Source organism: Sinocyclocheilus rhinocerous, unplaced genomic scaffold (assembly GCF_001515625.1).
Source record: "Sinocyclocheilus rhinocerous isolate Xijiao unplaced genomic scaffold, SAMN03320098_v1.1 scaffold451, whole genome shotgun sequence".
In the NCBI taxonomy this organism is placed as follows: Eukaryota; Metazoa; Chordata; class Actinopteri; order Cypriniformes; family Cyprinidae; genus Sinocyclocheilus; species Sinocyclocheilus rhinocerous.
In genome coordinates this window covers 820,782-835,385 of record NW_015657491.1, presented here as the reverse complement: position 1 = coordinate 835,385, position 14,604 = coordinate 820,782, and the positions used below count along the sequence as shown (strand labels likewise).

Genomic DNA, 14,604 nt, shown 5'->3' with positions numbered 1-14,604 from the left:
GGGGGGGGGGGGGGGCGGGTTGAGTGGGTGAGAGATGGAGAGAGTAAAAGATAGAGAGAGAGAGATGAGACGCACAGCAGGGGCTCTTATATGTTTTGCTCAGACTAGTTTCAGCACACTAATAATGATTGGCTAATAAAAAGAGAGAACGCTCTCATACAGGAGCGAATGAGAGCTGAACATCAGGCATACCTGTATGATTGTCTCTCTGAAGAAAACCCAGTCGACACGCTCTGTTTGGAATGCCATACACGTATGATAATGTACCTGGTAACCTCAGTTTTTACTGAAATACTACAGTTACAACTATTGTTACAACAGTCAAGCTGTGCTAATCTGGCATACACAAGTTTTTGCTTTGAAAGTCTCATACTCACCAGAGATGCATCTATTTGATCAAAAATAAATGTTAAAACTGTATTCTTGTGAAATTTTATTACAATTTAAAATAACTGGTTTCTATTTGAATATATTGTAAAATGTAATTTATTACTGTGATGTAAAGCTGAATTTTCAGCATCATTACTCCAGTCTTCAGCGTCACATGATCTTCAGAAATCATTCTAATATGATGATTTGATGCGCAAGAAACATTTATGACAATTATCAAAAATGTGTCAAAAACAGTTAAATTTTTCAGTATTCTTTAATGAATAGAAAGTTTAAAAGAACATCATTTATTTAAAATAGAAATAGTCTGTAACATTATAAATGTCTTTACTGTGACTTTTGATAATATTAATGCGCCCTAAAAGGACATTCATAAAAGTATCCATTTCTTTAAAAAAATGTTACTGACCCCAAACTTGTATTATTATCCAACAAGACAAATTCAGGTTTACTGTCATTTTTATACACAGCAGTGCAATGTCCAAAACTGAAATTTAGTGAACACTTAACATAATCTTCAATGTATTGAATGAACTGGAAGCATTATTGACCAATATTTTTAACATCTTTTTATGACTAATTAAAAAACTAATGTCCTCAGAAAGATTAAAACAGAAAAAATGTAAAACATTTTAATATACAAATATATTAAAAGAATAATATAAACATTACCAGAAACTATATATTCATAGAATAACATTCTAATATATTAATAAACATAAATATAATATCATATTAACTTATTAGTATTATATAAAAACAAACAAAGGCTAATATATTTTTGTCACATGTATCCATAATTAACAGTTTTGTGCCAAGAATTTCCATTCAACAAACCATATGCGTTTTAATATTTAATATTTGCAGCTATGCTAAATAATGTCTCTATTTTTATTTGTTTCTGTTTTTAGCTGTTAGTAGTGTTCATCGTTTGTTTGATTACGTCTTTAATTGATTTTTCCGTACATTTCTGCCATATGTACATTAACTGACAGTCACCACTGATAAGCTACCACTAAATATTGTAGAAACTTAATTTTCTGTAAAGTTGCTTTGCAACAATTTGTATCGTGAAAAGCGCTATACAAATAAACTTGAATTGAATTGAATTTTTGAATGTTTAGTTTGCATACGACATACAGTTGTGCAAGCCATTTTTTAATAGTAGTTAGTATTTTGTGTGTAGTCAGTATGCAGTAACTATTCCTTACCAAACACAGCCGCTGTTTCTCTCTTTGTGCAGCTCAACAGAAGTTTTCATTATTTGAACAGTGAGAGGGAAGGAGGGATACTAGCAAAAGGTACATAATTAGTGCTTCTCATAAATGGCACAGAAAAGACACAGAGTGTGCGTGTGGGAGGGATGGGAGAGAGAAACCTAAAACGAGAGAGAAAGGGGTAGCAGAGGGGGAGGCACCACAGCCAAATGTGAACACATCCAGTGCGTCTGCTGTGTTTCCAACAGAGTGAGCAGAGGAGAGAATATTGGATTTGCATTCCAGAGGGAAAAGCAGCCGGTGTTATTTCCTGCTGTGAGACAGAGAGAGTCTGTGTGTCCTACCTGTCTTTGTGCCGACGTCGCCATCTGAATCTGGCAGAACTTAACAGCTTGATCCAATGCTACGTCCTCATCCACCTACAGAGAGACAGAAAGTATGAGAAATAACATTAATAGAGTTAGATATCATAATCAGACACAACAGTACAAAAACAGCCTCTTGAGCTGACTTGGTTATCATCACATATTAGGTGTTTTAATGCTGTTTCATGTCATGTTTACACTAATTTAGACCAGAACAACCATTCACACAATAATTCGGAAACTCTGAATCGTATAAAAGGCCTAGTGTCTCCTCCTCGGCTGTTGTTGTGTCATGTAAAAGCAGTCAATTTCTGTCATTCGATTAGTCAGTGTTAACTTTGAACTTTATTTGTTCTTCATGACTTTGCAAAAGAATAATTAGTGAATTAATGTACCGATTAGATACTCTACTGTAGGGCTGGGTGGTATATCGAGTATATATCGATATATTTTTTATAAGCGACATAGTATGAGGCTATACTGCCTCAACATACAGTAGTTTGATACGAGAGCATCTGAATAATAGCAGAGGACGCAGAGTGAGCTGCTGCGGGGAAAGTGCATAATCCAATTTGTCCTAAACATGAGACATGCTTATATTAAGGGCTTTAAAATAACTGGTAAGATATAGTTAACACGTATAGTTTAAAGCGGCTCGCAACGTCAGATGCTCCGACAGACTCATGTGCTGCTGACAGAGAGACTACTTGTGCTGTTTAATGCGTTTGAGATGTGCTGTTTTCCTCAGTGCATAACTTACATTTCATCCAAGTCTAAGTCGTGGAAATATTTCCATTTTGCTGTCAGGAGTGTACGAGCCTACTGTATGCAATTCTCCGCTAAACTTCACAGCTTTCAGTGAACGAGTGCCGCCTAAAATATACATTTTACTAAAATATTTGGAGTTGGACAATAAATGTGCCATGTGTAGAATTTTAAACCCCAAAGTAGGCTAAGTGTGTTTTATGATAGCAGTAACTGTAAAGTGACTAATGTAATGGGGTAATCAAAATACAATGCAATTAACCTGTGCTTTTGTTTTTATTTCTATTCATTTTTAGTTTAGTGAACTTAACTTCTGCTTTAAATAGCATTGTTTTTAGATTATAATGTTACAATGTTAGAATGTAATGTGCTTTTAGCCCCTGTTTTGCACATAATATATATAGCATAGCATTCATGGTTACTTTCACTAAATTTGTTTTCATTACCTTTAAACATTGTTTCATTGGACAACACTGTGCAGGATGTGAAAAAAAAAAAGTAAATAAATATATATTTTTAATCCAAATAGAAAAATTTAGAGTATCTATCACCCAGCTCTTCTCTACTGTCATATAAACACCAAAGGCGCATATGGATGACGATGACTAAACTGACGAACTATCATTTTTGGTTGAACAACCCAACTTAACTCTTCTTTAATCTTATTAAAACTAGCCAATACTAATACTTGGTACCTAAAGCACCAAAAAAGAGCCTGACTTTACAAAGAGCGTTAATGAACATCTCATTGAATTCTGAAGGCAAACATGAAGTCTACTCCAGAAAACAACCCCCAGAAACAGTCCTATCGCTCATTAGCCAGTGTGCTTGTGAAAGCCAAGTAACCTGCCAGAAAAGCTCTCAGAAATCAGTTGATGATGATTTCTGGAAGAAGAGACCCACGCTAATAAAAGGACCTTAATCAGATCATCTACAAATATGGAATAAAAAGCAGTGTACATACACATACACAAACACAGGCAGAGGTCCCGAGAGGACGCAGTAGGAACAAAGAATCGCTACCAGCGCCAAATGCCAAATGCCAAAATGTGCAGATGTTGTTATGAAGTCCTGAAAATGAACAAGCCACAACAAAGTTCTATCTGTACAAAACACCAAGAACTTACACAAATAAATAAAACATGCTAGTTTAAAGCAGTATAAACAAAACCAACCACCATTTTGCTTCAGAAACACACAAGTCGTATGTACTATTTATTTTTTTATTTTTCGTCATTTTGGACCCAGACCTAGTCACTTTCATGGAAACCGGCGGCCAGGATTTTAATTTTTTTAAATTTTTTTTAGAATTTCTTATTATGTCTTCCACGGAGTCATACAAGTTTAGAACATGACTGAGTAGATGATGACAAGAAGTTTCATTTTCTGGTGAACTAGCCCTTTAAAATATGGCTGATTAGACAAGTTCTGACGTTCTTATTGATTTTTTAGATCCTCTCAAATTTGACACACAGAGGCTGACAGGTTATAGAACAAAATGACCTAAATAGACCTCTACTGGAGTGCTTGTGGTCATGGCAACCGGAGGAGCCGGCTGAGATTGGGCATCCCTGGTGTCTGTTTTGTCAGATAGTCAGAGTATGGTGCTCTCTTTTTTCAAAGTGTGTGGGAGAGAAAAAGAAAAGAAAGAGACGACAACGCCTTTGCTAATGCTAAACGTTAATACATATATATGTATTCATATATATATATATATATATATATATATATATAATGAAATTCCTCTGACTAAAGTATCAGGAAGCTATACTGAAGTGGTTGTAGCTGCCTCTAACCCTGTTTGCATTTAGCATGCATGCTAATGCTAACGGTGATCCACTTTAAGTCGTCCTAAACTTAACTTAATCTATCAGTGCATAGAGTTCATAGGTGCAGTTTTCTACTGGTGTGCATGTGTGAGTTAAATGTTAGGACTTGTTCCTCCAGTTGGTGTGGTGTGAGATTTCAGACGTATGACTCAAAACACTGCACAACAACCTCGACACCGCACACCACTCAGATGCACAAAACAACACTCCCAGCACCAGCACACAGTTTGAGCTGTTAAAAACAACAACCACTGATGAAGAACCCTGATGAGTTCACTGCATAAACGCCATTACTAGTCAAATGTTTGGACACATACATACATTTTTCATTATTTACACATTTCAGAATAATTAAAAATAATAATTAATCATAAGTAAGCACAATTTCTATATGTAGACAACTTGCGTATATGTCAACAAAAAGTAAAGTTCATACATTCATAGAATCATGATACAAAGCTAGTGGTGTGTCCAAACGTTTGAGTATGTTGTAAGACTTCATATTGTCGTAACTGCATCTTAATACCACAGACCTCGTAAGGGATGGTCACATTTATCACTGTTAGGGAAATTTTTGTGGGCGAAAACCAGTCATTTCATTGGACCCTTTCCACATTTTAAGGGTTCTTAGAAGCAAAAGTCATCATAGTCAGTTAAACTTCTATAGTGGTGAATGGAAACTACAACAAATATAATTTCTGCATTCCCATTTGCCCTTGTTGTGGAAATTTTCCATTTCAAAAAAGGTACGAGACAAAAGTCTTCTGAAGATTTATTTTCTTGCAAGAAAAGGTCTACATTCATACAGTCATTCAGGGTTGGCTGTAGATTGCGACAAAAGAAGGAAAACTTTAACTCAATATTTATACCCTAATAAAACCAGGATGCTTCTATCTCATCCAATCATAATGCATATTCAACATATGTGTCCATTTAAGATATACAACTACGTCCCCTAGATGCATTTCTAAGTATTTAATGCAAATCAATTTCTTAGAAGCTAAGTGATTAAATTTCCTATCTCACACTTGCCTTGCACCTTCGACACATGGACTGCTTTTAATACATCAAAATAACTCAAGCATACAGATGAGGCATTTAGAGAAGAAAAGAACACTCTTTGGTAGAGTAAAGCAAATAAAGCTAATAAGAATAATATTTCAGATTAAAAAAAAATTCCTCCACACCCTAAAAACAAAACAAAACAATAACAACAAAGATACTGAGAGATTGATTAAAGGAATAGTTCACCCAAAAATGACAATTCTGTCATCATTTACTCATTTACATTTACTTGTTGGTAACCAAAGAGTTGACGGTAGCCACTGACTTCCATAGTATGGAAATAAATAACAAGAAAGTCAATGGCTACCGTCACCTGTTTGGTTACCAACATTCGTCAAAATATCTTATTTTGTGTTCAACAGAAGAAAGGAACTCGTACAGGTTTGGAACAACTTGAGGGTGAGTAAATGATGACAAAATGTTCATTTTTGGGTGAACTATCCATATAAGTTGGTGAGAAGAAAGACAGACATCAAATTTGTAGTCACTTCTTCAGCCGTTGTTTTCAAGCAGCGGCGCCAACTTGTTTTCTGTAATTTTATGCCAAGGTAATAAAACACAAAGTATAGTCTCATAAATGTACATTACATTAATATATATATATATATATATATATAAAACGTAAGGGGTTGTGGGTAATACTAGTCCTATAGCATAAACAGATGCATATTTCTGTAGATTCTGTTAGAAACGCTGCTTGGAGTAATACTTTGAATGCACAATGATTGCATACTACACAGTACAGAGCATGCAAATCAGGATGCAGCCATGTTCCTTCTATATGATCAGCACAGAATAAACCCATACAACGGCTTTATGATGATTGCATCTCTGCAGCAGACATTACTAGAGAAAGTAGTGGCAGAGCTGGAGTGATGTTTCATGGTGGTTAATCTCAGGGTTTGTAGCTGCTGCAAAAGCCTTAATCCAGGACTTCCTGGAGCTTAAATGGATGTTTGTGATGTGGATTTAGTATGGAAAAACCTTTAAGGCACACGATCACTTGACATGAATTGACCAAGTCCAGATATGATGATGAGACAAATGAACCAAAAGATTTTCTGTTGTAAGTTACTGCTGCTGTAGGTTTACACCACACAAGCTCATGCAGTGCATTCTGGTGGCTTTGATAGCCAATGAAGTAATTTGGTACGGTTTACAACATCCATTTTCTACAAACTAATTTTGGTAACACTTAAAGAGTATAATGCACTGTAATACATGTTATAAAGACTCAATATTTATTTAACCACCAGCCATTGGTAAGTTACTGTACTGTTGTTTGATATTAGGCGTTCCTACTCAACTTCATTACGCAGTAAATCCTGTCAACTCATGCGGGACTTCAGGGGTACTGTCTAGTATACCATTTCTGGTTCTATGTTTTTTTATTTTTTTATTTTGCATGTTCATGACTTTAATTTGACAGAAGTTTTTAAAATATTTATATATTTCAATGTTTATAAACATGTAAACAAAACTGATTCACTGCTATTAAAATAATAAAATAGAATATTTTTCAAGTTTTTTTTTTAGTTTTTTTTAAATCAACCCTTTTCACATTTCCAGGGTCCTCAGAAGTGGCAGTCATCATTTTTGGGTAAAATTCTATAGTGGTGAACAGAAACTAAAACAAATATAATTTTTGCATTCCCATTTGTTTCAATAGCCAAAGAAAAAAAATCCACAATAGAAAAAAACAAATAAATAAAAATAAAACATATTTCATTAAAAATATTGATTGGTTGATTACATTGGTCAGAATGTCAAATCTGCTGTCGCTCCCTTAGTATGTATCTGTGTGTGTGTGTGTGTGTGTGTGTGTTTATGTGTATATATATATATATATATATATATGTATGTTTGTGTGTGTGTGTATAACCTCAACAGCAGATAATCCTTATGTTTTCAATTCAGTATTTATTGATAACATTAATAATTCTTATTATTACAGTAAAAATGTTTGCATATGCCTGCTTAGTGAATGAGATCTATTGTTATTCATGTGCTTTTCAGTGCATTTCTGGCCTCATCCATTAACACGAACATTTCATTAAGCAAACATTAAGTATATTATGAGAGCTTGAGAAATATTGAAGGGGCAATGAATTGCTGGGAAATATGAATTAACTGCAACACTGGAATCATACATAATGCATATTAACATTTCGCATGTGCAAGTATGGTTAAGTCCCACATTAATTCATTCCTCTGTGGAGAGGGAAAGAGGAAGGCATTCTGGGAGATACATACAAGGAAAATGAACAGGAACATTTATCAAAGCACAGAGGGTTGCTTGAAGAAGCACTAGCATACAATATTGTTCACTCAAGTCAGCACAGTTTGAGCCCATTAGTCAGATTCATTATAGGAGCAAACAGAAAACTGTATATTGACCATAGAATTTTCCAGGACTTTTCCAGGATCTTTAGTCATTTTTGACTATGGAATAACAAATTGTGATTCAGTCCAATTCAGCATCAAGTACACAAAACATTTGATAGATTCATTACAGCACTTGTAGAAAAGCGTATATTAACGTCCAAAAGTTTGGGATTTTTTTAATCTCTTTTGCTAACAATGCCTGTCTTTATTTGATCGAAAATATATAAAAAAATAACCGTTTTCTCTTTTAACATTTAAATTTTTTTTTTATATTTGTCAGGAATTTTGAATTAATAGAAAGTGAAAAAAAAAAAAAAAAAAAAAAAAAACCAGAAAGGGGGCAAAAACCTTTTCACGGCACTGTATATATATATATATATATATACAGTATATATAAGAAGAGATGCATTCCAGTTTATTCCAAATCTATTAAATTAACAGATCCGGGGAAAAAGGTAAAAAAAAAAAATTGTATGTTCTATGTAATTGCACCATTTTTACACATAAATTAAATCAAGATAGAATATTTACAAAAGTAAAGTCATTTGCCTTTTTTGTGTGTGTGTGGTAGAACTGAATCACCACTGAAGCTCAATAAGTGAAATACCACCAATGAGCACATCACCATTCATAAATGCTAATGACTGTTGCAGGCCAGTGATAAAAACATCTGCCTACATGATTACGTGAATAAAGCGTGAGAACGTTATTTCTAGTTCAATCACTGCCAATTTGGACTGAGTTCACTGTTCACATTTCCTGTGCATTTATAACTGTGGTTACCCTCATTTACGAGACTGATTATAACTGCTGGGTCTATGGAGGCAGCACTTTATCATAGCCCCTCAAAACGCTCCCGGTGTGAAACCTGTTCAAAATGTAGGCAACTTAATTATGCTGCCTACTAAGATACCACATTTTAGCCTAATTCTAAGGCATCTTTTGCGGGGAAGGAAATTCAAGAACGCACTGCAATGAGTTCATGAAAAAACGAATCCAATCCGATTCTCCAATCTTGATCATGCATTATGTATGTAGGCCCCAAATAAAGCGGATTGTTAAATTCTTACACGTACAACCTTTCCTCAATCAGCGAGGTAAAGATGGGCCAATTTGACCAGTGAGTCAGTGTCCAGGGGCCACATTAAAATCTCTCTCCTTTCCACTGTCATCTCAATCAGAGATTTGTTCTTCACTAGGAGAATTAGATGGTTCATAACAAACAACCGCAGGATACACACACACACATAAACATTCATAAACACACACGCAGAGACAAGCACTACAATTAGACTCAGGTACTGAGACAAACACACACACACTCACTCACTCACTCACTCACTCAGAGAGCAGATGCAATTACACAGGCAGGGGAAATGAGAGGTGATACACTGTTAGAGAGGTAGAGGCTGATAATGGACTAGATGAGTGCTGTGTGTGTGTGTACGGCCAGCTAGAGCCATTAACCTCTCATACTAATAACATACTTTAATGGCAACTTTGCTAGTTTGTTTTTTACCTTAACATGATTAAATACAAAGCTCAACACTTGATGATGGTATTGGGGGAAAAGGCACGAGACATAACTTGTTTTTTGTTATTTAAAACAAAGACACATTTCTAAAGTGAACTGTCAGGCTTCCTCTGCTTAAAAACACTATGAACATAACTAGGTGGCACAGAAGTTTTTTCAGCACGCTGGTATGTGGGGTTCACAGGTTTTCTTGATGGGTACTAGATGGCTATTACTGGCCCAAGTCAAAAGAATCCATGTTAATTTAATTTAAGTTAATTTAATATTTTAATTTACTTTAATTTATATATTAATGATTTTTAACTTTTTAAACAGTAAAAACTTTAAACAGATTTTTTTGTAACAATGTAAAATTTTGTATTATTTAAAAAATATTGCCATATTATATATAATTTATAAAATATATAAGTGATCTAATATAAAATATATTTACATTGAAAATATTATTTACATATAAGATTTCTATTAAAGGTTCAATTAAATTAATAGTTAGCTACTTTCATGTGACAAAAACTTTTACAATGTTTTAAAAAAAATCTGTCACACGAAAGTATCGGATTCTTGATATATATGTGTTTATAAAAATTTGTAGCAGAGTTTTTACTGTCACTTTTGGTCAATTTAATGAATCCTTGCTGAAGTATTAATTTCTTACTGTAAAAATCTCTCTCTCTACACACACACACACAAATATAATTATACTCCCACTTTTATTTACATCAAGGTTTCCCAAACTGGGGTTCATGAAGAAACTGCAGGGGGTTTCTGAGTTTAATGAAAAGTTATAATAATAATAATAATAATAATACTTTAATAATAATAATTAATTAAATCAGAAAAAAGTCAAATTAAAATACATAATTTTAAAATAAGTCATAATTCAAGTGATAATTCAAATAAAATTAATACGTCAGTAGGTGATGCAATATTGAAATGTAGAGAAAGCACTTAAAATGGAAAAAAAATCAGATTTTTGTAAAGCCATTGGTCAAATGATTATTATTATTATTCATTACCTGACTAGTAAGTGGTCTTTGTGTGAATGTCCACAAAGGTGGAAGACTTTCTAAAATATGGTATTCTATTTTAAAAATGAAAATTTAAAAGATGAAAAATAAGAATGAGGGGGAATAAATAAATTCTCAATTATTTATTGCTATTGTTCAAATAATATGTAATAATGCAATCAATAAAAAAAGTAACTGTAGCCCGATTATGAGTATTTTGAAATGCAATATAACCTAATTATAAGTATGGAATCCAGATTACATGTAATCAGTTACTACGCAGCACTGTGTCCAATATGCTAATACAATCATGTATTCAAAGTCATTTGAGGTTCAGTGTGAAATAAAAAGCCAAAAACCGGTCCTTTAAGACCTCACTGGTTCTTGGTGAATTCTTATACAATAGCATACTTGACTCAGCACTATGATGACAAATGTTATGGAGCTCGTGTGCTACACTATCATTAGCTACACCAGTAATTTTCCACAGTTCCATTTGTATTCAATTGGCCCTCGCTCGCTCTCCCCAGGGATACCTTAATGTCTGTATAATATAACATAGTATAGCTCTATCTCACTCGCAATATGCATCCCTATTTACAGCCTGCTTTGTGACTAAAACAATTACTTACTACTTACTAGTTGTTTTTGCTAAGGCAAGCATTAATATTACTATTGCTCAAATTTAGGGTTAGGCAGTTTTGTTCAAATCCTTAAGTACCTGCACCATTTATGCTACTTAAAATCAAATAGATTTACACCGAAGGAGGACCTGAGTCATATGTAGAGACCAGAATATCATAGACTTGGGCGTGGGCTACACACACACACACAAAAATAAAATTACCCAGAACACCTTAGTAACCGCAGATTGGAAAAGCACCAGTGATACCCTAGCATTGTGGTGGCACGTTTTATATGTAAAAACAACACTTACGTTTTATTTTCTAAGTTATCTTGCTTGAGGCTGACACCAAGTAAATATTGCCTGAGATGTTTCGCTGACAACAACACAGATGACATGGCGTATCCGATTTTTCGGACTTCCCCCTCATAAATCCTCTCAGTGCTTTTATCTCTGTTTTGTTCAACAAAAGTTGTGGGATTTCCGTGTCACAGTGATTGTATATTAACCTTCTGTCACGACTGTCACGCCACGTTATGTTTAAATGAGAACTGGCAATGTAACAACCAGTCCTAATAGGGATGTGCGATATGCATAGTCTACGATAATATTGTAATTGTTGTTTTAACAATGTGGTATGTCAGTTATTTTGCAAAAAAACAAACACATTGAGAGTCCAAACATTCACTATCAGCGCAAATGTGATACCGATTTTACACATTTAAGTAATAGCATAATTAAAAAAATTTTTTTTATACCAGTTATATTATTACATAACAGTTCAATAAACAAGTAGTTAATAGTGTTAAATTTTAGACTTTTTTTTTGCAATATTTCGTCAACAAAAATAGTTTCAAACAAAGCCACGCAACAAACAGAAGTGTTTCTTTCCTGAATAATCAATTTTTTTTAAAGAATCAATATTTTAGTGATCTATTCATAAAGATAAGTCACTTGATTTGTTCCTGAATGAATCAGCTGTTCGAATGAAGCAAGTGAATGAATGATTCAACGACTCACTCATTAAGTCAATGGCTTGCAGCCACCTACTGGCGGTTTTAGATTCATGCTTAAAGTATCCTTTCATTTAAAAAAGATTATTATTTCAATATATTTTTTTCATATATTTTTAAATATTAATCCCAAAGCATTATTTATGCAATTGTAATTGCAGTGTAAATACCTCTAAATGCCACTTTAGATGCAGCTTTTGCACCACTTTAGCACTGCAAAAATTAATTTTGTTGATAATAATTACATTTTATTAGTACCAGCCTATAGTGTCTTACTATTCAAACTTAATTTATTGACTAAATGTAAGAATTTGACAAAAGATGATGCATACATAGGCTAGGCTAGAAAAAGCATCATAAAAGTAAAAAAGCTCCTGGAGGTGGCAAATGTCACCCCCTAAGCAAAAGTTAATTTATGTCGATTTTTTTCAAATGATCAACAAAATTCCAGAAAAAAAATTGATATTTCATTTTTTGTCAATATCACACACCCCCAAGTCCCACTTGCATCTTTTCTCACCTGCTTGATCAGCATGTAGGTCTCGGACATGATCTTCTCGATGCGCCGCAGGTCATAGGTCATGCCCTTCTGGCCTTGCTGCCACACCCTGTACGCATCCAAAAGCAGCGTCTTGCCCGACTCCACGTCATCCAACAGTTTCCTCTTCCTGCTGGGTCTCTGCTGTAGTGCCACCTCAGGGGTACTGGCTAGAGGTGTGGGGTTGCTGGCTGTTGGTGTTGTGACCATACTAAGTGCTCCTTTAGCTGCGTTCACCTGATTCTGTAGCTGCTGCTGTTTTGAGCTAATGCTTAACTCCTCCAGTGACAGCTCCGACGCCCGACTGCTCTCTGGGACCTTATCGGCCTCCTCTGCCGCCGATTTAACCACCACCTGCTCCTGTGGTCCAGTTTCAACAGGTGTTTGAGGGTCTTTGAATATTGAGGCACCTGGCCATGATCCCGGGCCAAGCTCCATAGGCTCTATAAGTCCTGAAGTACCTTCTCTGGGGTGAACGGCGGACACTGTCGCCTGATTTAAAGGCTCCAGGGAGAGCTGAAGAGTGGCTGAACATTGCTGAGGCATACCAGGAGGTCCGGTCTCACTTCCTGAGTCCTTAGGGGTGTCGGGGAGTCCTGCTTTAGGCTGGGTGGTGTGGGAGCATTTGGGGTCCTCCACAGCAGGAGGTTGGTTGGACACATCCGCAGTGGTCATTTCACCCATAGAGGTGGCAGACGGTTTAGGGGGATCACTTACCTGAGAAAGAGAATGACACGTATATAAAAATGGCTAATTTTGATTCTGCTGACAGAAAACAAGACGTATGCTAATATATTATGATTAGTGCAAACTAAAGAAGCTGTGACACTAGGAGTGAGGAAGGAAAATTTTCTGCACAACTGGATCTGGTTTAATTCACAATGTAAAATGTCTACAGAAAGAAGCTCAGACACGAAGATGAGCGAAGCTATCACTCTGTTCTTCAAGCAGTTGGGATGGCATTAACTAACGTGTTAGCACAAACATAAGCGTATCCTTGGCTGTCAGATCTTAGTTCCCAAACATGGCAGTGTCTCCATAGGAAAAACATGCTACCAAGGCCACTGATCAGCTTCTATTTACATATATAAAAAAAAAAACACACACACATATAAAACAAAAACAAACAAAAAAATTAAATTAAATAAAAAAATAACAAAAAAGTAAAATAAAAACCTTCTAAAACCAAAACAAGGCAAAACACAAAAACAAAGTTACATTTAAAAAAAGAGGCAAACATACACACAAACAAAAAAACAAAACAAAAGTAAAATCTTATAAAAACCTAAACAAATTAAAAAAGAAAACAAAATAAAATAAAAAACAAGAAAAACAACAATGAAAACAAAATCTTCTAAAACAAAACAAAACAATATATATATATATATACACATATAACAAAAAGGAAAACAAAGGGCGAATTCCAAACGGAAGTGAACATCCTTATGCCCTACTCCCTTCGAAGTGTGAAGTGTGTTCTTTGAAGGGTGCAGGGCATTACTGTCTCGTATAAGCGTTTGGAACTCCCTCGACGAAGGGAATGTCTGACCAAATGTTACCTTGACAACGCTGCGCGTGCGTGCAGCATTCAGCACTCCATCAGTTGTTGCAAATAAATATTTATTACTATTATTATTTTATTCAAATATTGTCTAATTGTGTCTTATTTACTATTAAACGTTTTCAAACTAAACTTGCTTACACTACCGTCTTAAATCATATTTCTATCACTGACGAAAAATAATGTCTTACATTAAATTAGACAAATTTAATTAGCCTATTCTATTTATGTTTGTATGTGAACTCGAAATCAACCCCAACTTTGCTTTAAAAAAGCATCACAAGATCTCCTAACCAAAGATCACATGATC

The 14,604-nt window shown here is 34.7% G+C and overlaps 1 protein-coding gene across 1 annotated transcript in view; it reads right to left on the bottom strand.

Annotated features, from left to right (window-relative positions):
- cabin1 (calcineurin binding protein 1) overlaps positions 1-14,604 on the bottom strand; it is a 116,814-nt gene that overhangs the window by 15,168 nt on the left and 87,042 nt on the right. The window contains exons 34-35 of the mRNA XM_016528961.1: positions 12,716-13,450; positions 1,952-2,026 (exon numbers count right to left, since the gene is read on the bottom strand). Of these exons, the coding sequence (XP_016384447.1) occupies positions 1,952-2,026; positions 12,716-13,450 (810 nt within the window). The remainder of the gene's footprint in view (positions 1-1,951; positions 2,027-12,715; positions 13,451-14,604) is intronic.